General features: G+C 43.0%; 1 protein-coding gene across 11 annotated transcripts in view; it reads left to right on the forward strand.

Moving 5' to 3' along the window:
• LOC119175608 (uncharacterized) overlaps positions 1-27,346 on the forward strand; it is a 497,980-nt gene that overhangs the window by 259,388 nt on the left and 211,246 nt on the right. For all 11 annotated transcript variants that reach the window (XM_075881653.1, XM_075881644.1, XM_075881647.1 and 8 more), the window contains one exon: positions 2,037-2,099. In XM_075881653.1, coding sequence (XP_075737768.1) covers positions 2,037-2,099 — 63 coding nt within the window. The remainder of the gene's footprint in view (positions 1-2,036; positions 2,100-27,346) is intronic.

Below are 27,346 nucleotides of genomic sequence, written 5' to 3' on the forward strand. Positions count from 1 at the left end.
CTATGTAAAACCAATATTTTGGACATCACACAATGTCTTTTAAGGTTTCATCTTTTTAAGGTTTCATCTGCATGTGTTCTGTCATAAATATAGTGGCCCGGAAGTGTGTTCATGTCTGGCCTGCTTTATGAAGTCCCGAGTTGCTACTTCACAATGCCTTATGCACACAGCGTAATGATCATGATGCTCTGTCACAACAAATGCAATAGTGAAATATACAGGCTGTTTCAGTGAACACTTCCGCAAATTTAAAACATAACCTCCTTGAGAGCAGATCCCACACATTGTATGGATTGATTAGTACTCGGGCAGTCTGTGGTGGATTTTTCACTTTGAGCCAAGCATTGAAAGGTGGTTTCGGCAGCCAGAACCTTGTTCACAATAAAATAAAATTCATCATTAAGATGCAAAATGGGAGTCTTGTTTGCAGCAAAAGCATGTGTATGCATTGTTCACCCGCTTGTAGTTTATCCTCTTCTAATTTTTATATTCAGTGATAACCGGATGAGCCTTGATTTTCTTTCACCCTTGGTGTTTAAAGACCCCACCTTGTTTTCTGCTAGTATGTTTGTTTTTTGTCATTTGCCTTAGGTGAAGCCACGTTGTTCTTACTTTTCCAACCTGCAACAGCAGATGTCTAGAAGAATGGAAAATTAAATTGATCATGCTAGATGTAGTTTGCATATCTGCCATTTGAGGTGCCTTAGTGGAACCACACTTTGTTTTGGTTAAAAAATTTTTGATATGCGGATGTTGAGTGCAAATGCTGTGCAACATTGCTAAGTGCAGCAGCAATCATTGGAGTCACAGGATGGTGGCGTTCTAGTGGCTATGTCGTTGCGCCATTGTCTCATTCCAGCCACAAAAGTGGGGAAATGCCAACAAGCTTCTGCATACTTAGATTTCGGTACGCTAGATAGCTTAGCATGAAAACTTGGTTAGTTGGTATAGAAGGGAGTTGCATAGCTAGTGAAAAAGCCTAGCTAGGTTCCAGCCGCATACAGTCGTACTGTGCACAAATAATGTCCCCTTTTCATAGCTCAACTCATTGCAGCTACGACAGGTTCGGGCGAGTAAGGCAATAGGCTAGGTTAACACTACGTTAGCAATAGCGCGTAAATGTTTTGTCGAAGGATAGTTCGCTCTGTGAAGAGAACAAAGAGTATGGCTTATTTCTTTAGTCGATGGCCAGCTAGTGGGGGTCTTGGAAGTGAGGGAGAGGTCATCTGCTTGTCAGTTTTGTTTCACACTCCCTAGCCTATCCCGCAAGCCGGGAAGGAGGGAGATAGTGCACCAAGTGAACAGCCCTCCGACGGAGGCTTCAGTGTCTCTTTTTCATCGACCGGTTTATTCTTGCTGCTAACGTCAAGGAAAATGAAGCGTGGGCGTGCGCTCTCCCACAACTAAGGGCTGCGCAGCACTTTCAAAAAATCGCAACAGATGACTTTCCAACTCAACTTCTATTCGCAAAAGTGAACTAGAAATGTCATTGAGCCATGTGAGTGTAATACACTCCACACAAAGAGAACTTTTTTCTCCCTTGAGTAAACAGGCACACGACTTCTGTGTACTGCACGTGCTGAATAAATATTCACACTTTTTATCCGATAGCCTATTCAATGGCTGGCTCATTATCCCCTCCTCTTATGTGGAAGGCCTCATTATTTTTTTCGGACTTCCCAAGAATTAAGCTTCTATTCGCAAAAGTGAACTAGAAATGTCATTGAGCCATGCGAGTGTAATACACTCCACACAAAGAGAACTTTTTTCTCCCTTGAGTAAACAGGCACACGACTTCTGTGTACTGCACGTGCTGAATAAATATTCACACTTTTTATCCGATAGCCTATTCAATGGCTGGCTCATTATCCCCTCCTCTTATGTGGAAGGCCTCATTATTTTTTTCGGACTTCCCAAGAAGTTAAGCCAGGTAGTCAAAATGGCAGCAGAGTATCAGCATGCCTCATCCTAATCGTACTCTTGCAGTTTTATGAACTTGTAGAATTTAACCAATATTTGGCCCATCTTCTGTGCAGTCCAAAGGAGATGGGGAACCCATGCCAGGGGTGGAAGCTATGCTTGAGGAGCCAGTTTCGAAGGTGAGCCTTGCACTCATTATTCCGACATGGCCCCTGATGGAGAACATTGTAGCTCATTCTAGCATGTTAGGAATAACAGAGAGCTGAGCTAGGTATAGTTCGCAAAAAACGAAGTGTGCACAAATGGACATGAGGGACAAGTCAGGGCACCACAAATGAAAGACAGACTGCTCTGTTAACCAGAAATCATTGCAACACAAGTTATCGCTAGCCAAAGGTTTACTTTCTAATCTATCTATACGTTGCCAAGAGTGTAAGCGCAATTTGATGAATGCCCAAATTAGTACCGGCACAAGAATGAAAAAGCACGTCTAGCACTTGATATCAATAATATGGGTGGCACATGCGCAAGTCAACTGTTGCACAAAGAAGAAATCAAATGCCCCTAACAGCTATATTTCACGTAGATCCCCATGCATTAATAGGTTTTCCTACTCCATGCAGATATAAGTTTGCGGCCCTTCTTTCTTCATTTGTTAGTTGGCATTGGGGTTGTTTAGACTTCTTTTGTGCGTGAATGACTAGTCTGTTATTGTTAACCTAATAACCAGCCACACTATGTCTAGGTTTTTTGGTTCACCTGGAAGAAAAGCGAATACTGAAGGCTCGTGGTTTAGGTGGATATCCAAACAAAGTTTAGATGAAAAACTTTTGCCTCTTAGAACACAAGACCACTCTGGCGTGCGAGACCAGGAAGTGGTAAAAGGGTGCCTTCATGAAAAGAATAGCACCTTACTTTGGCATGTGGTGTTTAGTGCGTAGAATAGCCTTTATTTTTGTGGGACGCATAACACTCAGGGGCAACTGCTTCTTCTGACAGATGGGCAAATTACGACTCTGTTTATATCTTAAAAAAAAAATGAACTAGACACTTCACGTAGACAATAAGTTTATCTATTTCAGAATGCTTGCCAGCTTTCCCGATTGTCACGAGTAGTTCCAGGTTGATGTAACAGAGAGGCCGCATTTCTTGTATGGTGGGTGCTGTCAGTGTCTATATCGCCCTTACCATTCAGTGATGGAAATGTACAATTACGGGCAATTTTAAGAATTTATGAAATATGGGTATGCCATAAATTGGTCCGCACTGCAACTTTTTAATATGACTGCTCTCAAGTCAATAATCAACTATTTCGTTACCGTAAGAAAATACAGTTGAACCTGTTTATAACAAACATCTATATTTCATTTCATTTTATTTATCCTCAAGGCCATATGGCATTATAGAGGGGAGTGGTTACAAGTAGACAAGAAATAAAATACAGTATGAAAATAAGTTTGTCAACAAACAAAAACTCCTCATGACACAATATTACCTGCGTAAGGACCACAACTTCAATACAGTATGAGCATAGTACATAATAATACATAACATAATGCATTGTACACTTTCTGATTTCTAATTATGCAAAATTAAGTAAGGCTTAATGGAAAAAATGGTTATTAGTGATACAGCTAAACCTGCTTATAACGATCCTCCATATAACGAATTCCTCGATATAACGAAGTTTTTCTATTGTCCGTCATTGCTCCATAGAAGCACATGTATTTGCGACCTCTATGTAAAAAAACTAACAGCGGGTGGCAACCTTGATTTAACAAATTTTTCTCACGGACAATTTAAGAATTTCGCTCCACATTTTAGCATTTTGGTACGAGCATGAGTCTTCCGCGGCTGCCCCGCCGCCGACCCGACGATGGTTTATGCGCATGAGCTTATTTGGTAGGGAAAATCGCGGAGAATCGTGTGCCTTCGACTTTGACCGGAACGATTGTGTTTAGTTGCCGCGCACGCAAAGATCACTTCGCTCACTGTACAGGCACCGTTTGCGAAGAGTGTGCTTTTCAAACACGGTGAAGTAACAGCTGGGGCACTTGTTTGTTCGCACTCATATCTGTACCTCTGATTACGTTTCGTGCCTGGTTTTTGTTTAAACAGCGCATTAAGTGTCGATCGGTAAACATTGTGTAGTTCTCTCCCGTCCTCTGTATGTTTTTGTGCGTCATTTTGTGCGTGAGCAGCGCGTTGCACGTTTCGATCTCCTTGCCGTTTTGAGCGTTACTTTCCAAGTTTTTCCTATTAGATTCATTGCTTGGCCTTTGCGACAAAGCTGTGACTTTTATTTCTCTAATTTCGGACAACGGTCTGAACCAAGGGGATGTCAGATTAGGCGCTGATGGAAACTTTCCGCGACCACGGTGACGACGGACCTTCGGAGGTCGACTTGTCATGCACTTCTGTCTTGCATCCTGTGGCGAGTTCACAGGCTGGTAGCTTTCACTATTAGCCAATCATTTCTGGCAACATGACGACGCGTTGAATGCAGTGTAATAAATGCGAGAGCAAAAAAATGAATGTTATAAGAAGTAAGGCTGGCAGCCAACTCTTTTTGATCCGATATCGCGGAACTCCTACAAAACGCTGGTGTGAGAAAATACGGCCACTCCAGGGAGAAGTGCTTTTTTCACACAATCTCTTTGCATTGAAAGCACACCGATTCACTCGCCGAGATAGCAAGTGCACCAGCGATCGCAACCGCCCTTCTTAAAATCGAATTTCATTATTGCTGCTCCAGCGAACCCCCCGCTTTGCTTCATGGTCGTGCAAGACGGACGGATGGTTTGCTTTTTGTTTCAGCATTCGACAGCAGTTCTAACATGCGGGAGATGGTATCTTATACACTTTCCAGGCAATAGGGATGGGTCAACTCATTTGATCTTTGCTTCAGCAGCGCTCGCCCGCTTTTACTTCTACCCGCTCATGAAAGTTACGATGTGCGGGCATGTTGCATGTGTCAGCAGGCCTTCAATTGCTCTATCACAAAAAGAATTAGATTTTCTTCAGAGCATTGACACATATTTTGTTCATGGCGCGTTATCACGATGATTACTCGGGTGTTAGGTGAATTCTGTTTTCTTTGATTTGTATTTTCCCCTTTTTTGTCAGATACTGCTCAAGTATATAATGTGCGGTGCCAGCAAATAAATCTTGTTGTAAGTCAGTGCCGCTGTCTGTCTCCTTCTTTTCGTGTCCCTCGTTATTGGCGCTGTTTTTTATGTGAATCATGTCGTACCAACTCGCCGAAGCAACCATGTTAGCATGTTATCAATTTGGACTTGTTACGAAACATGGTTGTGATGGCGAAAACCCGCCGATAGTGTCTATATAATTTGTATCGCAATAGTGTCACAGTTTTTTTACTGTAAGAAAAGTGTTTTGGGTTAGCTCTGCCTTCAGTCCTCCTTTTGCTTAGTTTGTGCGTTTATTTTCCGAATTTTTGTACCGCACCTTCATATAAGAAATCGTCTTTATAACAAATTTTTCTGGGAATTTATCTATTTCATTATATCCAGGTTTAACTGTAGTTACTATGTCCTTGGGTCGGTGGTTCCAATCTGCTGATGTACGAGGTATGAATGATCGATAAAAACACTGGGATTTGCATGATGCGATGCCAACCTTATGGAGGTGGTCGATACGATAGGATATGTGCTGAGGATTAGTTGGTCATGAAAAGTGGGATGATGAAATAATTTGTGAAATGTGGCCAGGCAGGATACTTTAGGATGAGATGCAAGTGAAGGGAGGTCTAGGTTGGATCTAATTGAAATTGTATTGACAATGCGATTATAGTTGGACAGTAAGAAACGGATGGAGTTTTTCTGTATAAGTTCTAATGAAGCGATCCAAGTTATCGTGGTAAGGATCCCACACAGAAGAAGCAGTGCTTTTGAAAAGTTACGGCATATGTAGCCTAACATGCAATTGAAATTATTAGTAATGTATTCGATATGAGGTGCCCAAGATAGGTTCATCATGATAAGAACACCCAAGTATTTTAATGAGTTGACCAGATTGAGTAGGATGTTGTTTAAGTAGTATGTTAGCAGAGTGTTGGGTGTTGGGTGATCATGTTATGCGCATTACCTTACATTTGCCAATGTGCCATGACACTATCAGCACTAAATTTCTGAAAAGCATCATTACTTACAGTTCATTGATACTAACAAAGATCTTTCAACAATCTTTAGATACATCAACCATTCCTGCACAATGAAAAATCGGGAGGGGGTGCCAATTTTTAAGTCGGTTAATAAACACTCTCCAAATAATTATCACCCTATTTCTCTAACAAGCACTTCCTGTAAGCTATTAGAACATGTAATTTTCACCGACATCGTTACCTTGCTTGACTCCAACTCTTTGCTGCACCATGCTGCACCAACGCGCCATGTGCTGCACCAAGCCGCTATGCTGTTAAGATCAGATTGAAAGCATGAAATGTCGTTATCACTGGTTATTTCATGGCAAATGATGCAATCATCTGCAAAAAGATGAATGTTATAAAAAATAGAAGATGTGGGGTCGTTAATATACATAAACAGAAGCGAGCCAAAGACCGACCCTTGCAGTACGCCTCAGTTCGCCTCAGCAGATGATGAATTGTGATTGTTATCAGTAACGTATTGAATTCTGTTACATAAAAAACATTCAATCCACTTGAGCAAATTATTGTCAAGGTTTAGTGGGCTCAATTTGAAAAGTAATTGTTGATGACAACTTTTGTCGAAAGTTTTACTAAAGTCTAAGAAAATACAGTCGACGCATGATGAGCGGTTCAAAATCTAATGCAGTTTCTGAGTGAATGATATGAGTTGTGTCTCGCATGAAAAATGTTTGCGAAAGCCATGTTGTGCAGGTGTAAAAAAAGAGTTTGAGTCGAGGAAGGTAACGAGGTCGGTGAAAATTAATGTTCTAATAGCTTACAGGAAGTGCTTGTTAGAGAAATATGGTGATAATTATTCAGAGAGTGTTTATTACCTGACTTAAAAATTGGCACCACCCTCCCGATTTTTCATTGTGCAGGAATGGTTGATGTATCTAAAGATTGTTGAAAGATCTTTGTTAGTATCAATGAACTGTAGGTAGTGGTGCTTTTCAGAAATTTAGTGCAGATAGTGTCATGGCCAGGAGAAGAGTGAATAAGCAAGCCACTGCAAGTTTAGCAATACCGGAAGGATCAATGGACATTGAGTTTTGCACATGAGGCAGGATGACGTTACCAACCAACGAAAAGTTTTTTTTAAGTGTCATTAAAAAGATCGGCACACATGTTAGTAGGAACTGAATTGTCAAAATGATCTACTAGAATTAGGCACCATAAGTTGAGAGTGTTTCTGGCAGTCTACGAGAAAAAAATGGCAACTTGAGGATTTTAAGGTGGTAATGTAAGCATTGTGTACATTCTTGTAAATCACCCAAGGTTCTTCAGTGGGTGCTAGTATCGCAGATTCGTAAAGTCGTTTTTTATGGTCAGATAGTCTGATATAGGCATTGTACCATGGTGCATTTTGATTAGAGATGCTGATATGGTTAGAAATGTATCTTTTGGTAAGTTCATCAACTTTTGTAGCAGAAAGATCTCAGTTCGCTTGTACACAGCAATAATTTAATTGACAAAAAAAGGAATTGGTGAAGTTAGACAATTCAGCATTAATGGCATCGAAATTTCTTTTTTTTTTTTTGAAATAGCATACTACTTTTTTCTCATTAGATCGTTTTGGGAAGTGGCATTTGAAGGTAAAAAGCAAGCAGGGAATGATCGCTGATAGCGGGCAGATAAGTGATTTCAGAAGCTAAGGTGGGTGTGTTAGTCAAAATTATGTCAAGCGTATTTGAAGGAGTGCTCGTTACTCTGGTAGGTTGGTTGGGTGACCAGTTGACACATACGAAAAACAGGAAACATATCTGTGAAATCTTTGGTATGTGTTGAAAAGGGTGATAAGCATGATGGATCAGTGGTTCAGTTTGTTAGGGAGATTAAAATCACCTACTAAAACAAAAGGGTAGAAGGAAAACGTGAAGTGACTGTTTATTGAATCATGGAGTTCACTTAAGAATGTTTGTGCACATGAAGGAAAACGATAGCATATGCCTGAGATAATTTTTAAATGATAGATTGTTAGTATAGAACTCATATTATTTTGATGGTATGATTAATCTGTATGCATGACGATGGAATGCATTTAGAGATGGCCAGGAGCACGGCTCTATATCAACATGCAGTACGATCACAGTGATAAACAGTAAGGTTTTGTGCATTATGAAACAATTCAGTGTCATGCGTATTTGAAGAAAGCAAGGTTTCCGTGAGAGCAATAACACGAGGACCTGGCCAACGTTGGGCATAGGTCGGCTGCCAAGGTCTGCCCACGTATGGTGATTGACACTGGTCTCACATTGTCGGATTGTATGGCCACCAACGTAGGGCCGACTTCATTGGCCAACCTGGCTGAGAGCCTGTAGTCTCTGTAAGGCCACGGTCGTCCTGGTGAAAATTAGTACGTGGCCAGCTTACGTGGCCAGCTTACATTTGCAGATTACATGCAGATACGGGGTCTTTTTTTCTTCATAATTTGCATGTGTATTGTATACATATGCAAGCACACCTAGAAACACGTGCATGAAAATGCATAAGGTATGATTGCACCCCCCTCCCCCACAAATAAAATTACAAGTCACGCCAGCAGCAGCCGCTGTAGTTCATACATGCCGTATTCACTCGCATAATAGATGCACCCCCAACTTCAATCATTAAAACTTGGATTTTTTTTCTTCCGCGTAATAAAGGCAGCCCCTACATTCATCAGCTCCAGTCCCGCTAACCGAAGCCTGGCGCCTTCTCACCCGTTGGATCTCTTCCGTTTATTATTATTTTGCCAGCCCACCTCGGCTCACTCCCTCCCCCCTTTGCCCGTTGCCACGTGCCATATTGTTTTCTTTTCATTTTCTATCTTTGCGTAGAACGTTCCCTGTCTTATCTGTGCACCACGGCAGGGTTCACGATTGGTGCGAGTGTAGAGACATCGTAGGTGATAAGCACACAGCGAGGGAAGGTCACAAAACTGCCCACGCCAACCGACATGGGCATTTTCAAAAAGCCCGACCACGTGCACGAGATTTTCAAACGACGACGACAGTACTTGCTTTTCAAAGAGTCATTCATCGCTATTGCATCACAGGTTTCTGGAAAACCAGAAAAAATCGCTTGTCCAGAAAAAATAATGGTGATTTCCGCAACACCGTAGCACCCCCGATTCTCTCTTCGCTTGTTATTCGCGCGTAGAGGAACATTCAATGCAGAAGTGAGGCAGCGGCCGTATTTTGTGGTTAATCTCGTTATCGACGGTTTGTTTTGATGCTTCGGGGGTAGCTTGCTGCAATGTTCTTTACCTGCTACAATGTTACTACAGTACTATCAAATATAGGAGCATCAATCAAACTCACACCACAGGTACATGGACCTAAATCTTCTTTATTTACACAAAATCTTCCCGCAAACACTCATGGCGTCTCGTGGATGCTCTCTCCATGACGCCTGCGTGATCGGCTGCCTTCCTTGTCCTGGGCTTCGACGAGCCACTTTTTGACGACATTGCAGACGTCCTGCATTGATGCACTAACATGACTTATGAGACAGCCTGTAAAAAAAGAAAATCAATTAGTACAAGAAAAGTTGCGATGAGATCAGCCAACAAAGCTTTGGAACGCCACCTAAAGATTTCTGGCAGAAGAAGTACAGTACAACAGGAGGTGAATAGCAGTTTGAGAGGCTCGCTTTGTTTATTTACTTAAACCAGTTAGACCGATAGACAATACAGCCATGCAAAACAGAAGCGAAGCTATTTAGTTTATTTAACACTAGTTTAAACATGATTACATAAGCTGAAAAGAGCTATATTGGTCGAAAAATGGGGCTTTCCGACAGTGGGATTACAACCCACCAGCCTTGAAAATACTACGTCTGATTCTCTGTTAGCTATAAGCAATGAAACTCTCAATTCAGTGACAAAGATGCAGCAATGTTTTCAGCCTAAAAATGATTGAAGCAGTTTATAGCATGCAAAAAAGCAAAGAGATCACTCATTGAAAGGTAGTGTCCAAATTTAGCTTTGTGTGTGTCTAGTACAAGTTTCGCAAACCGTGGCATGCTATTGTAATAGGTCGAATAGTGGAGCAATGTACTCGGATACTGCGACACAAATACTGCACTTTTGTTTAGAGCACCCTACAATGTCAGGGTGTCAATAATCAAACTGCGGTTCTGTATTCAGTCAGAGAGTTATATGACTAAGTTTGCACCTCTCATTATCATCGAAAGGAACAAAAGCATGGCTGGGATATTGTGCCTGTTCCTGTTAACAAAGATTTTCGCTACGTGCCATTCTATGACTTACACACCTAAACCTCACACGGGAGTGTGTATAAAGGCAGGCGAGAATGCCTCGGCCGTGCTTTTTTGGTGGTCACGGATGGTTAACACCGTTCACAGGACACGACATTGTGCTTTCTGTGTCGTCTTAATGTTTCAGTTCCTTTTCGAAGAATCTGGGAATATATACTCACCGAACTTGGAACTACGCTGTGCACACGCTATCTGCTGTCACCTGTCAAACCAGCCATCCAATTGCTTGCAGCTGTCACTATTATTTCACAGATGCATATATTCATCTAAGCTGCTCTTGCACATCTAAAAAAGGTGGAAAAAATCTAATTTATGTTTGTGGAACAATTATACTATATATAAACAATTGTATCGGGCCAGTTGGTATGAATCCATCTTTTCACTTGGTAGGAAGGTGCGCTTCCTACCAAGATGTATGCTATCTATACCTTGTTTTGGTACACTTCCTAGAAATTTGTGTGTCAGGATAAATTTTTAGCTAGCTTACTGCACATTACAGTGACTTCATGTGTATGAACAAACACTGCAATTTACTCCTGAAATAAAGTGATGTCACTGTGCATATCTAAAAAAAAATAAAGGAAATTCCATCAGAGATGTGTTTTTGCTTACACGATGGGCAAATTGACAAGCGTGAGCCATCGTTCGCACTTGCATATGTCACCCAGGGCCATAGCCAGGGGGTGGCACACCGGGCATGTGCCCCTCCCCCTCCAAAGTTTTTTTGCGCCGTGGCATAAGAAGTGAAAAATGACCATTTTGTGGGGATGCCCCTCCCGAAATGAAGTTGGTGCCACCCCCCCACCCCCCCCACCAAGCCCAAGTAGTGTTGGCAGAATGAGGTAAACCGATGACGTCGGGCCAAGCACACTGCCTAACCTACTGCCGACCTGACCAAGTGGCATTGGCAGATGGTCCAAGCATGCAGTCTAGCCTACTGCCATGGCCTGTCACAAGCCAACCACTTATTTCGGTTGTGTCACAGACTAAACTGGCCACTGACTGGTTGCCGACCATCCGCCACTGGCCATGTTTCTTTGGGAAGTGCTTTTTTCACAGTCTCGTCGCATTCAAAGGGTACTGATGCTTGCTGATATGGCAGGTGTGCCGTCGATTGTGACCGCATTCATAAAACCAAGGTTCACCGTTGCTAATCGAGCAACCACCTGCCCCCCTCCCCCCCGCGTTTTTTCATGCTCGTTCAAAACTGGTGGTTTCCTTTCTGTTTGGGCATTCGACGGCAGTTCTAACACGTGGAGGGATGTTATCACATGCACTTTCGAGGCGATAGAGATAGGCTGGCTTATTTGATCTCTGCTTCAGCAGCACTTGTGCGCTTTTACTCGTTCGTAAAAGTTACGATGCACGGGGTCATGTTATCAATTTGTACTTGTTACGGAACAGAGCGGCAACAGCAACAAACTGCTGAGAGTGTCCTTAAAATTTCCATCGCAATAATAATTCAGTTTTTTTACTGCCAAATAAGTGTTTTGGATGAGGTCTGCGCTCAGTGCTTTTTTTGTTTAAAATTTGTGTTTATTCTTCTAATCTTTGTACCAAGTCTCCATATAACAAAATCCTCTTTATAAAGAATTTTTCTGGAAGTTTGTCAATTTTCTTATATCATGGTCTAACTGTAGTAATTTTTCATAAGTCTCGGGAGCAAAATTTTTGCTAGTTTAAGAAGTACAGTAAACTCCCATTAAGGGGGGACGCGGCCCTTGAAAACCGAAAAATCGCGAAAAAGTCGGTTTTTGAAAAACCACATTTTTGGGTTGTATGTCTCATAAACTACCTATTCTGTAATTATCAGCACCTAATTCAACCGCAAAGTGCAAAAAAAATACTATTTTCAAGGCCGCCGCGGCGTCCAAAACACGAATTCTTGCTTAAAACAGCAAGACGAATTCTTGCTTAAAACAAACAACACGGAAGCGTTTGTTTGGTTCCCCATGGATGAAATGCAAGAAAAATTTGCTTAAGGCAAACCATGTAACAGGCCTCTTCTGTTAAGATGAACTCTCCCAGTGGCCAACCACAATGGAGATTGTGCGTAACGAACATTATAGTCTTAATGGGGGCATTCAGGTGAACATGAAAAAAAAAAAATGGGAAAAAAAAAGAACTTGCTGGCACAAAGATTCAGTGCAAATCAAAAGCAAATTGTAACGTGAAGGGAAAAAGCGAGTTAAGCAGATAAGAAAAATCAGTGCATAAAGATGGTATCTCCCTCGCACCTAGCTTGTAGGTGGAGAAAGGGCCGGCTTTATAAGCAAAGAAAGCAACAAAAAGCGTTGGTCCATTCGTATTCTTCTCGTGGTCTTTAGTTCCCCAACAGAAGTACAGTAGAGAACAGACGGTATGCCGAGCCCTTGTCCAAATACCTTGTTACAATTTTTGAAGCTTCAAGTACTGCAACGTTACCTAAATTGAAAATGGCTCGTGTCAAGCCAATTCCCAAAAAGGGAGACCCTCTTCTTGTCTTCAATTATCGGCCAATTTCGATTATATCGTCTTGTAGCAAAATGTTAGAACACATTGTCACAACATTCATATCAAAACACCTAGATGAGCATAACTTTTTATCTCCGTATCAGCATGGTTTTCGAAAGGGCTTGTCGACAACAACTCAGTTATGTACAGTCATTCATTCTCTTGCATCTGTGATTGATAAGGGCGGCCAAGTAGACGTCATATTCCTAGATTTCTGCAAAGCTTTCGACTGCATCCCCCATGATAAACTAATGGTTAAATTACAGCTTATTGGACTTCCAAATTTTCTATTAGCCTGGATTTGTAACTACCTGTCTGATCGCTCCCAGTTTGTGTGCATTAATAATCAGAACTCAATTCTTCTGCCGGTTACTTCAGGTGTCCCGCAGGGCAGTGTACTCGGTCCCCTACTATTTTTGATATACTGTAATGATGTAGTAAATTGTGTAAACCCACCTGTTAACGTTCGACTTTTTGCAGATGATTGTATTCTGTTTAACTCGATAACTAGTTCTAATGACCAAGCAGCTCTCCAGTCCACTCTAAACAATATATGTCTATGGTGCAATCAATGGGGGCTGAAACTAAACTTGGATAAATCAGTTCTGCTCCGTGTCACTAACAAGAAAAAGCCAGTACTAACTGACTACACGCTCTCTAACCAACCTCTTAAAGAAGTTAAGGAATACAAGTATCTTGGTGTCACTCTAACGAATAATTTAAGTTGGAATCCCCACATTAAACAAGTTTCTTCCGCAGCCTTCTGCAAATTATGCATGCTAAGGCACAAACTTAAGGATGCTCCTACGAAAGTGAAATTTTTAGCTTACCAATCCTTGATTCTCCCTAAATTAGAATATGCATGCGTTGCCTGGGATCCTTATACCAAAACTAACATTGATGCATTAGAAAAAATTCAGCGGAGGGCAGTTCGTTTCATTTATTCTTTTTACAAGCCTGGTAGTTCTGTAACTAGTGTAATGCTTTCAAATGGTATCACATCTTTGCAGTCGAGACGCAGATTCTTACGTCTCAAATTTTTGTACCAACTTTCTAACCGCAAATTTGCTCTGAACCCTGACCCCTACCTCACCTAAGAACACGCCAGACTCGGCATTCACACACACTTTCTTTAACACCATATTTTGCTCGTACTAACTTGTTCAAATTTTCCTTCGTTCCTTGTACCATTGAAGAGTGGAACGGTTTGCCTGCAAGCAGTTTACACTCTCCCGATCTTATTTACGCTGAAATTTGAAGTTGTTTTTCTAACTATTCCAACTATTTCCTCTTTTCCCTCCCCACTCTTTCCTTTTTGTTGCTTTTGTATAAATATGTCACGCTTTCCACTTTTTACTCTCTTTATTGTTGATGTTGTTTTGAAATGTGTATGACAACTGTATTATCTTGCCCCTCCTGCTTTGGCCTCTGGCCAGCAGTATTTGTAAGTAAAAAGAACACAACAGCTTGGCTATAGGGGGAAAGGCAAGGGGGGAAAAAAGTCAAATGAAAGTGAAAACGGGAACGAAGATTTTCTGCACATTATAATCACATGAAACAACCACATATGAAACAACCACATATGAAACAACCACATGAAACAACCACAAGTGACCACATATGTGGAACTAGCACTGCCACCAGAGTAGTCAGGTGCATTGTAATCACTATTCAACATGAGCTCAGGTCAGTTTGCGTTGTTATGCATTGTATCTCTTTGCAGTGAAATGCAGCAAATCGTAATGCACCATTTTCATTATGAAAGGTCACTTTGCACTCTAAATATAGCTGTGTTGTCTGCTTCTTGTGTGCCCAAAGCTTGTGATCGTGAGTAGCGTAAACGGAAATCTTCAGCTGCATGTCATTCAGGAAAAGCTACTGTGGGCTGAATTAAGAAAATATTTGAACCTAAATGAAAAGATTGCACACTTTCATAAGCAACTCGGCCTAAATTGGCTTTGTCAAGGTAGCGGTATGCAAAGGAGGCGTATCCAAAAGTAATAGCAAAGCCAGTAAAACAGCCTTTCAGAAGGTGAAGAGCCAGAAAGATAAATTTTTCATTGTTTGAAAGAAAATTTTGCTTGTCTCCCCCTTTTTATCTTTTTTTTTTAATCAAGATAGAGTCACACTAGAGTTTTATTGTTGAAATGTGGTAGCAATTTCTTCATGAGCATATTTATTATGAACTCGGGAAATCAAGTACTCATTAGATTAGTCTAAATACTCTACTTGAAAGCATAATTTTAATCAAGCTATGCCAAATGCTTTTTTCTTACCTTTGCTTCACATTATAAGTATACTTTGTTTAGCATTTTCAAGTAACATATTTGGGCGTACATGGCATGTTAGCATTTGGTTTTTTGGGGCGCTTCCAATAATACGAACTTCTGATAAGACAAACAAAATAATCATAGCGCCTTTGAGTTTGTCTTAAAGGGAGTTCACTATACTCCAGTGTACATGGGAGCATACCCAAGTATGCATAATGAAATGCTCTTTCAAAAAAACATAAGTTATTGAGCAGCAAAAATATTGTGAAAAGTATAAAAATGTGGAAGGGGGTGAAATTTTATTGTCATCTGATCATTAAAAAGCACCCTTATATGCAAGAATATTCAAAACATAAAATTCACTATATACATTTTGGAGATAAATTACCTGGGAATAATATAAAAAATACATTATCTACACAGTGTTGCTGCTAGTATTAAATAGAAAAAAAGTGCATCAGGGTGCATTTCTTTTTTTTTTTTCATGAGACACAAGTGAAGTCGTGCACTTTCTACCCTTTTTTTTTTATTTTTTACTTGCGGAAAGAGGCTGCTGGCATACTAATGTAGGTAGATGCCCACAATGTGAACAATGCCTATATGAATTAGATGTCCAAAGAACTTCACTACAGTGAAATTTCAGTAGAAAATCCCGTGCCGACTGCTAATAGTTCCAATGTAAAATTATTTCACTACTACTTATTTCAGAATACTGAACTTTTCAGAATAACAAGCATTAATTTAGTTCCACATTATATTAACAACGCCTCAGTACTACGAACTGATGTTCTGCAATCTGTTGCGACCACCAGAGCGTTACGCAAGCATACGACAAAACGAACGGACCCCTTGCTTCTTGGAAGACGTGCGACGGTGTGGGGGGGGAGGGGGGGAATGAAAGGGCGACTTTTTTTCTTTCTCTTTGTTGAAATGCCAAGGCTGCAGGTTTACAAGGGAGCGCAGAGGCGAGGGCAACACGAGAGGGCAAAATCAGCGAGGCATAGTGGGAGTTGCGGAGCAGGAAGCATGGGCGCTGGAAACCCGAGACAGCAAGAGAGCAGAGAACGAAACGCGGGAAATTTTTTTTAGCACTTTTTTTTTCTTCGAAAGAGGCGATGGCAGCGGTGATGCTTTCGGTTTTTCTTTAGAGGCCTTGTTTTTACAGTCGTGTTCATGTCTTTTCGGTGATTACTTCTCCCATCCGCAAAGAAAGTTGGCGTTCGCGCTGCTGTGATACTACGAATGAGTTCATCTCTGCTTGCGACGAAGCAGCGGAAGCAGTTTTTGCTAAGCGAGACAATGGATATTCTTCGGCAACTGGAAGGCAAAAAGCAGGCTGTTGTGACCAAAGAACCGAGTCGCACCACAGGAATGTGGATGAGCTGGAGGCCTTCGCGCTGCAAAATTTGTGCTGCTCGCATAAAAAAACAACAAAAAAATCAGACTTCTTTAAAGTAAACGTGCATTTTTTGTGTTTACCTGTGCTTTTCTTTTTTCTCGTAAAGAAACGAGTTCAAGCACCCACCGTTGTAAAGGTAAGTCATTTTGGCCGGTGAAAAATAAGTATTTATGGTTGATTTTCGAGCTTTCACTATAATGACCTTTCAAAATACCGAACAAATTTTCGTGGTCCCCTGAAGTTCGTTATACCGAGATTTCACTGTAGTTGGTCTGATGTCACCGATTACCATGCGACAACTTTCTGCATAACTTGGCGTTCAAAAATGCGCATCCAAGCACATTTATTTCAATTTCACTGATGGTTTTGAAAGAAAACCAAAAAATGAACACGCGTGTAGTCCTCTCGCGTCACTCAGTATTCTGAGACTGAAATGTCTTACCAGCTCATTGTCTCCAAGCGCTGTGTGGACCTTGCATATAACCCATGTAGCCCTAAGATTGTGCTCAAAGGTCAGCAGCTACACATGCTTAGTGGAGGAGACCACTTGAGGCCCGTTGTCCCAGGCTGATGCAAAATGTCATCGTCATAGCTTGAAGCTGAGGTGCTGTCATTTTCAGATTCAAAGCTCGTCGTCTCTCGGTTCAGGTGTGGTTGCAAGATACTTTTGAGCCACACGTGTGCACCCATGTTTGCGAGACAACGCTATGGGAGTGGCTAGCAACACTCGATGCGGCCCTGTGTCTAATATAACAATAGAAGCAAAACCGAAGCCACTGAAAACAAGCTGAAAAGGCCACCTCCACACATCACACATGCGGCAGATGTTTGGAAATTATTCTTGGTAGAATCAATCTTTCTAAACTACAACAACAGCTCTCTATTGAAAAGCTGGCATAAATTTCAGGTAATTATTACTGTTTAACAATGGCACAGTACAAAGCTGACAGCATGATTTTACATTTGACTGGCAAGGGTTCTTTTGATTACAGGACTTTTTGATGTTACTGCTGCATGACTACAAATAGCACGCATTTCTCTCAAGTTCGTCAGCCAAGCGCATTTTCCCAACAACACATGTACATCCATTTGGGCAAAGTTCTTTAAAAAAAATCACTGTTGCCACTGTAGGCAAACTAGAACTGATTCTAAAAATTCAGTGGCTGGACACTCCAAGGATTGAGCTAGGTGCACGAGAAACGAATTCAACATGCCAAATTCGACAACTTAAAGTATAGATCACCCGTGATTAATTTGGATAGGCATGATAACAAGAACATTCTCAAATCATGAACAGCAGTCTAGCACTATCCCACGCGAGGAAGATATTAGCCTCAAGGCTTGAGATGCCAGTGCTGCTTTGGCTGCGACTATGCCATCATCACACTTGCTTTCCACCTCAATTTTCTAGTTGACAGGTTTGTTTACTGCTAAATGCCGCAGTGCCAGACAGAATTTGAGTGAGCCTAATGTGAATGAGCCCTTCTCTTTCAAAACATCACAGCAGTGATTATACCGGATTATTGAAACAAAATAGGTTAAACAACTCGGTCTTGATCCTCAGGTGTGCAGCTCACTCAGAAACACCATTTTTTTGTTCAGAATTGGAGTTGAAATGGTCAGTATGACGCGGTACTTCGCCGATCTGTACACACAAAAAAATTTATTGCCTTTATTTGCACCAGGCTGGAAAAAACAATGTGTCGTTTCTGAAGCAATGGGATCGCAGCAACCATTCTATTCGGCTCTTGGATGGTTTGAGAAACGCGTGATGCGGTTGTTACTCTAGTTCTCGTGTGAGTTTCCATGCATGCCCCAAAACCAAGAAGCAGCGAGATGCGTGTTTGATAAAACAGAATCGGGAAGCAACTTAACATTGATTACCACTTGTACAACAAGCATTTTCGCAAAAAAAAAAAAGAGGGAGGGGAGGGTAAGGAAAGACCGGATGGTTAACCAGGTTGTATCTGGTTAGCTACCCTACATGGGCAGAGAAAGAGAAAAATAACAAGAGAAAGAGGACAAGTTATATGCGCACATGCATAGCATTCGCAGCACAGGCAGCTGCAACCAAGAAATATTTCAGTTCAGTTCCTCTGCAGTTGTCCAAAAGGGGAATGGAATCTGAGATGTTAAAAAGGCAAGGACTTGCTTTGAGAAATCCAGGGCTTGCAGCACACATTGAGCTGATGGAATTGTCATTTTGTGAAGGAGAGTGTGTATCATGGTCATGAGACCTCAACACAGTTAGGACTTCTAGATTTTCGTTGTGGAACTCATCTGTGGATGATCATTGTGGGGCATGCTACACTGGCCCTTAATGAGTGCAAATGTGCGAATGCATTGCCCATTCCTAAAAAAGGTTTTGGGTTCTGCATTGGAGCTAAAATGTTTGGTGAGTACAATGTGGGACTTTTCGGGAATGTACACTCTGGTATTTTATTATGTTTATTCAAGACTGGCTGGAAGGCTTAGTCTGGCTGTCTGCAGCACAAGGGTGGTGAAAGTTATTTCGTCCTGATGCTGTTCTTTTGCATATCATGTTTCAACATCTCTTCGTAGCACCTGGGATGTGCTTGAGGTGCTGATACATGAATTGGCTGATGCCACAGACTGGCAGAGTCACTAAAGACGAGAGCATTGTTAACATAATCAGCCTGACTATGCTCACGACAAAGCAAAGGCCTCTTCCTTGATCCGCCGAACAACACAGTCTTGTGCTTTCTGCTACCACGTTATACGTGCGAACATTTATTGCGATAGCAATTATATGGACACACTCGGCTCAATTTTGCCATCGGCGTCAGCGAGCCCCATCATTCATCATTTATGTATATGTATCTATATACACTCAAACCTCGTTATAATGTAATGGGATATAACAAAATAATGGATATAACGAAGTAAATCAAATTCTTCTTGAAAGCTCCATTGAGAACCATGCATTTTAAACCTCATTGTAACGAAGTAAAATTGATCAGTAAATGAATATACCGAACTAAATTAGTCTACCAAATAGTATATAAAAAAAAACTGACCGTAGTGTGTTAAGTACATCGTTTTCTGAAGCGACGCCGCGGTGCAAAGCTATTTCCCTCTTCGCGATGATGTCAACGACTGCGTCTCCACTGCTACCCTCGGCACCAAGAAAAGAGGGCTCTCCGCGACAGCTTTCTTTTTTTTTTTTTCTTTCCGCGCGTTCTTGGAAACAGAAGGGTCTCTACGTGCCGAGACGGAAAAGGGAGAAGCGTGGCACAGGCTCATTGCAGATCGTCATTTCAGAGAGGGCAAACAATCCGCTACAGTCTTTTCTTTCCCTTTCTTCTTTTCCTTCTTCGCGTGCAGCGTTGAGAGGTGCTCCAGTTCCTTCTTCGCGTGCAGCGTTGAGAGGTGCTGCCATGAGATTGGGCATGGGGCTGAGAGCGTTTTCGGAGCGCGGCATGTTCGACTTATTCGTCACAAGTGCTTGCGTTCGAATTACAGGGCGTTTTTGCCCATTGGAATACAGATAGCTTAGACGGGACCTCAGCGTGAGTTTGAATTAACAGGATGTTCAAATTAAGCGTGTTTGAAATAATGATGTTCAATTGTGTTTATTTTGCGTCGCATGTGTGGTCGCGTAGTGGTACATTGGAACGTGAGGTGGTTTCCTTCTTTGCATGCTTATAGGTGTGCGCCCATCTGAGCATACATTGCCACAAACTGTTATAATCGATATAACGAAATAATAGATATAACAAAATAATTGTGGCTCTCCTTCAACTTCGTTATAACTAGGTTTGAGTGTATATTGAAGCGCAAGAAAAAAAAAATAATCCAGAAAAAGGCTCCGGCACGCAGAATCGAAGGTCCGACCTCTTGCTTGTGAGCACGTGGCATCAGCCACCGAGCCATAAAGGAGCATCCCCTTCAACATTGAAATGGCAAGCTATTTATACCTACCACTTACCGTTGGTGAAACCGATCTCGGGGGAACTATCCTGTTTTCAGCATTACCAGCGAGATGGTGCAATGAGTGCGTGTCACCAGATTGTCATGACGCGGCAAGGTTTGCTCATGCATTCATACCCCTTGCGTCCTTTGCCCCATGCCCATGAGGGGGGGGGGGGGGGCAGACGCTCACTTTGCGCGTTTGTCTCATGGTGGGGAGAATTGTACGCTTTGGGCTTTCACCGTAACGATTCTGTTGAAGTTGCCATCATGCATCGTCATTGGGACATGTCATTGCCACTGTGCAGGTTGTATGCACATGCACTTCACAGGCTATCAAAAGCCTCTCTCCCAATAATCATGGTTCACTGTTGTCCGTGGTCTGTACATTTCAGTGGTGACAAGGCGGTTGAACCATTGGTCGCACTGCGACCATGGCCACGCACACGGTCCCACCAGCTTTTGATGAGGAGGCTGATAACTAGGTGGCTTACCCGCTGTGCTTGGAAGCATACTTCGAAGTTCACAACGTCGCAGACGAGAAGAAACACAGGGAAATTTCGGTCACGACATTGAGCACAAAAACTGTGAGTTTATTGGCTGCACGCTGTGCACAGGCAAAGATACAGGACCTGAAATACGATGCCACTGTGAAGTTCCTGAGTGAGTGATTTGCCCTGGTATGCAATGAAATTGCAGAATTGTACAAGTTATTCACAAGGAATTGGCTTGCAGGAGTCAGTGATGTGATAGCTGCTCCAATTGTGCCGAACTTCGCCAAGATGAGAAACCTGCTACATCCTGCTGCATCCTGTGGCATTTCCTTCTTTCTGTGCCAAAAGTGTGCCTAATTAGAAAATACTATCGAAAAAACTGGCGCAGCATGTCGCTGGCGAGAACTCGTGGTTAGGGGTGGCCTGTGACCTTCCAATGTTGCCTCGTGGAAGGAAAATCTGTGTCCGGCCGTGGAACGGGGGAGGGGGGGGATACGGTTGGATGCTGCATGATTCATAGGGAGGTGCAGACAATTGTCCCCAGACTGGTGTAAAATAGCGTGATCTCCTGAAAATGCACCTTGGACCGAACGGTTTGCCGCGAGCCGGTGTCCGAGGCTCCGAGCTAATCGTGTTTGGCAGGAGGATAGAAGACAGCCGCGCAAATCGGCTGAAAGCTACAAGGGCAGTGAACTAGCAAGCCAGTTGGCTCATTGTCAAGGGTGAACTCAAACTTAGCACAATTCTTAAGGGGGAATGCGGCTTTCGTATCGAGAAATGACAAAAAATCGATTTTTTTGAAAATCAAGTTTTCCGCTTCTCGAACGCTTTTTTTATGATTCCAAAATATCTACCCGGAAAACCGCGCAGAAGTGCTTCGGAAAATTCATTTCATTCTTCTAGCTAGGGTAAATATTTCTAAAAATCCCGAAAAAACAGCGATATTAAAAAAATTACAGCTTCGCGATGGTGCGGCCAGAAGCCGGCTTCTCGTGCTCATTGGAAACAGTATTTTTCCGCATTCAAATTCCCTGCCTCAGTTGGCTCCTCTCTTTAAAAACAAGTGCACAAAAAGCAATTGTTTGAAGGTCGTTTTGAGGTCCGTGATTGGCTGTGGCCGCTATGTTGCCCCAGCTCGCCTCGCCATTGGCCTGATGCTTGCTCCAGGAGATTATTGTCTGCTGCTTGTGCTTCGCGAAGACATGGCTGTCGAAAATTCCTACTTTTTGGCATGTTCACTGCTCGACGAACTCTTAGGACAGTGGTTCTCAAAAGTGGGTCCGTGGACCCCGAAGCCTTTTTTATAATCCGCGTAACCCTCACCCGCATTTTTCTTAGAGTGACTATGCCATGTATTGAGGAACTGTCCAAAATGAAGTGACATGGCAAGTTTATTTGATGTTTTTTTGGTAGCAATAAAAGGTGGGCTTGTGCAAATATTGCAATAATAATATTCAAATGAATAGTAGAGTATTTGTTTCAATTCAAATTTAAATTGAAAATTTCAAAGTATTCGCAGTGAACGAATAGGTGTACATTAATCTGCATATAACGGCTTGTAAAGGTGGTTTTGCTGTTAAGTCGGAGTGCTAAACCGTGAAAGCACCCTTTCAAGGGAAATCTGCTTTGCCGCGAAGCCCACTTGCAAATTTCAAGGCATTCTGCAACACTTTTTGAGCGTAGTTGTGTGTGTTCGTCAGCATTTGTTGTCAAACACGGAACTCCACCTGAAGGAGGCGGAAGAGGCAGTGTGTGCTGCAGAGATAGCAGCGACAAATGGGGACCACATGGCCAGCGTGCAAAACACTGGCTATGTTCACGCTATGACGATGAAGCGCAAGGGCCAACCATCCAGGCTCCCGGCACCACGAGAGTTGGCAAGCAGGAAAGACTGGCACTACGAAGGGGTGTGCTAATGCTGCGGCAAAAGCGAGCATACAGTGAGAACATGGCCAGCGTGCAAAACACGGGCTATGTTCATGCTATGACGATGAAGCGCAAGGGCCAACCATCCAGGCTCCTGGCACCACGAGAGTTGGCAAGCAGGGAAGACTGGCACTACGAAGGGGTGTGCTAATCCTGCAGCAAAAGTGAGCATACAGCGAGAAAATGCAAGTTTCTGTCTGTTAAATGCTGCACATGTAAGAAGCAAGGGCACCTAGCCTATGTGTGCCAGTAGTACCAGTATCGACAAAACAAACTATTCTATTGTGAAGGCCAGTGGTCTGATAATGACGACTATGAATAGTTTCTGCTCAACTTGCAAATGGCATCAATGAACATGGTCCAGCCAATTTATCGCACCATGGAATGGGATGGCGTGGCTCTCCAAATGCAGACAGGCTCCCCTATAATAATCATCACATGGCCCACCTACTCCGAATACCGTCACCATTGATCTCTGCTTTAGAAGACTATCTTGCAACTTGTGAACTTGGTCAACTTCGCATCAAGAGTCAGTTTTATGTCTCAGTAACATACGGTGGGACTACATCGGAAGCTGCCTTGGTGGTGCTGGGATGCTCTGGACTGGATCTGTGTGGGCGGGACATAATCAAAGTCTTCGAACAGCACGCAAGGCTGGTTGTTGTCGTTGAAACCAACGCTGCCCTCATAAGCGATCCTCTACGGAGGACTAGTCAGAAGTTCAGCAGTTATTATACGAGTTTCGGGATTTGTTCTTGAAGAGCTAGGGTTAATTAAAGAGCTACCGGTTCAGCTGCGTTTGCGCGAAAGTATCAGACCTCGTATCTTTAAGGCGTGCCGTGCTGTACGCGATGAAAGAAATCCTTAGCCAAGAGATAGATTGCCTGGTTCATACAAGAATTTTGACACCAGTGGCTTTTGCCGACTGGGCAACGCCTCTTGTTCGGTAGTGAAGAAGAATGGGTCCATACGACTTTGTGGTGGTTTCAAAGTGGCAGTCAATGCTGCTTGCCACACGGAAAAGTATTTTTGCCAACGTAAGTGGCGGTGAAGTTTTTTCTACAATTGATTTGAAGGACGCTTACAGTCACTTTTAGATGACAACACAAAGAAGCTTCTAATCGTTCACTCGTAAAATGAACTATTCTGTTTCAACTGACTCCCTTTCGGTGTGGCATCCGCCCCAGCAATTTTTTAGAGAGGCATCGAAGCCATCCATCAAGGAATACCGGGCATTCAAGTTTACTTGGACGACGTGGTAGTGGCGGAGAAGAAAGATAACTGCGAAAAGTTGCGCAAAGTCTTCCAGAGGTTTCAGGATTACGGTGTGAAGCTTCATTCAAGCAAATACAAAAGACAGAAGTTGAGTATCTTGGGCACCGCATATACGCAGACGGACTTTCGCCAATAACTGAGAACACCAAAGCAGTATTAGGAATGCCAAGGCTGACGTGTGTGTCAGAGCTACGGGCATACATCTGCTTCATGACTTATTGTCATGCACTCCTTGGTAACATTTCCGCAGTTCTCTCACTGTTGTATAAACTGTTAATGAAAAATGCCCATGGCAGTGGGGAAGAAGACAAGAAGCCGCCTTTGAAGAGATGAAACGCCTCGTTGAAAGACGCCAAGTTCCTCGCGCACTACGATCCAGAAAAGGCTCTCATGTTAGAAACAGATGACTCGTCTTACGTCATTGCCACTGTTTTATACCACTGAGTCAACAGAGAAGTGAAGCCAGTTGAATTTCGGTCGCGGACTCTGACTGCCACAGAGCAGAATCATGCACAAATTGAGCGTAAAGTGCTGGCAGTTGTCTTTGGGGTGACCAAATTTTATGAGTACTTAGTGAGAAACACTTTCACGCTAATTACAGATCACGATGCCACTGCTGCGACTGGTCAGCCCAGACAAGCCGGTACTTGCTCTGGTGGTGGCACGGATCCAACACTGGTTTTTATTACTGAGCGGCTACTCGTACAAGATCGAGTACAAGGAAGGGAAAGCCTTACCGATAACTAATGCGATGAGCCGCCTTGCTGCAAGCTACCTGCGCGATGCTAGTACCATGGAATCTATCAGTAATGACGGCCGTGAGGACGTACTTTTTGCTGATCAACTCGAGACCACCCTGATATCGTCTAGTGATTTGACCCAGGCAACAAAAACCGATAGCACTTTCAGCCGTCGCGTCTACATTCGCGATGGCTGGCCTAGGAAACTGCTGAGGTCAAATCTAGACTTACGCCCATTCTTTTTTAAAAAGAAAGCACGAACTTATGTGCAGTAATAACATTCTCAACTGCACCCACCGAGCGATCAATTTGGTCACTGCCCAGAATGCCGTATTACGCATGCTGCATCAGACTCGTCAAGAGATAACGTCGGTGAAGTTAGCGCGCTCAATATTTCGTATCCTGGGCTGGATCGGGATATTGCACGCGTGGCCAACACCTGCCCTGTATGTACACAATGTAACACAATGCCACTTGCCAAGGAGCCTGTGCCATGATACCCCGCCGTGGTGGTCTGGTAGCTAAGGTACTCAGCTACCGACCCGCAGGTCACGGGATCGAATCCCGACTGTGGCGACTGCATGGAAGCGAAAATGGTGTAGGCCTGTGTGCTTAGATTTGGGTGCACATTAAAGAACCCCAGGTGGTCAAAATTTCCGGAGTCCCCCACTCATAAGCATATCATAGTTTTGAAATGTCAAACCCCACATATCAATCAAGCCTGTGCCATGGCCGGAAACCAAGGAGGAAAGGTATTCAAGGGTGCACGTAGACTATGCTGGCCCGTTGGATGGACATAAGATGCTCATTGAGGTTCACTGGCACACCGAGTGGATAGAGGTGAGCTTAATGAAAATAGCCAGCACGGAATGAACTATCAAAGCCTTACAATCAATGTTTAATAGGTTTGGCTTGCCTCGAACAGTGGTTTCTGTTAATGGACCGCAGTTCACTAGCACACAGTTTCAGTCATTCATGAATGAAAACAGAATTCAACATTTTCGCACCATGCCTTACCATCTGCAGTCCAACGGTTTAGCAGAGAGGGCGGTGCAACCGATTAAACTGGGACTGTGCAAGAACAAAAGTGGCACACTGCAAGCTGATTAGATCGAATTTTAGTGCAGTATCGCTGCACCCCTCTGTCCAGCAGGACAACTCCAGTATTCATGCTACTTGGTTTCGAGCCTCGATGCAAGTTCGATAACATTGTGTGATGTCGCCCATTTTCTCACGCAGATACTAAGCACCCCAGAACTGCTCGCCAAGTGGGAGACAGGACATGGGACAGGTGGAAGACTGGCGTTGTACAGGCCCTCAAAGGCCACTACATGGTAACCTTCAAGGCCACAGACAGCGAACATCATCGCTGGCCTTATGACCAGCCGAGAGCAAGAAGAACCGACAGCGCGGGACTCGCCACCAGTGGAGCAGACATCAAGCAGGAGGCTCGGGTTGAGGCACCACAAAGCACCTGAGACCTCAAGAGAAGGGCACCAGAGCTTAGGTGGGCCAGGCATGGACAGCTGATCGAATATGGATGACAACCATGTTGAAAATGACGTCAGCGACTCCTATCCTGGCGAAACTGTGTTACGCCGGTCCACCCAAAACCAACGCCCATCAAATTGCTACCAATCATAGGGGAAAAGAAGGCTGATGCATCGTTGTTGACTCATGTCATTGCCACTGTGCACATTGTATGAGCATGCCCTTGAGAGGCTACAAAAAGCCTTTCTCCCAATAAACGTTGTTTGCTGTTGTACGCTTGTGTCTGTACACTTTATACTAGATGCACAAAGGTCTCTACACTCGCTGCACAGTCTCCGTTTGTGAAAAGAGCAGGCATTTTAGACGCAGCGAAGTAACAACTGCACTTCTTATTCGCGTTCATCTGTACCTGTGAGTACGTTTCGTGCATCATTCCTGCATGAGCAACGCGAGGCTCATTTCGATGTGCTTTCCATTTTTCGCGTGACATTCAAGTTTGTTGCTATCACATTCATTGCTCTGCCATTGCGACAAAGCTGTGACTTCTTGGCAAACCTAACTTTCTGTCTCCCCATTTCTCGTTTGCCTTTTCTGGGAATCCAGGCAGTTACCCTTAATGACCAGCAGTTATCCTGGTTACGTGCTATGTGCCTAGCCCATGTTCATTTCTTCTTCTTGATTTCAACTATGATTATCCTTAACCCCAGTTTCTTTCCTGATTCACTCTGCTCTCTTGTTGTCTCTTAAGGTTACACCTATCATTTTTTTTTTCATTGCTCGCTGCGTCGTCCTCAACTGAAGCTGAACACTCTTTGTTAGCCTCCAGATTTCTGCTCCATAGGTAAGCACCGGCAAGATGCAGCTGTTATATACCTTTCTCTTGAGCATTAGTGTTAGATTACCATGCATTATTCGAAAATGCTTGCTGAATGTGCTCCACCCCATCCTTATTCTTCTAGTTACTTCACTCTCATGGTGTTGCT

The sequence above is a fragment of the Rhipicephalus microplus genome, chromosome X, assembly GCF_043290135.1.
Source record: "Rhipicephalus microplus isolate Deutch F79 chromosome X, USDA_Rmic, whole genome shotgun sequence".
Classification (NCBI taxonomy): Eukaryota; Metazoa; Arthropoda; class Arachnida; order Ixodida; family Ixodidae; genus Rhipicephalus; species Rhipicephalus microplus.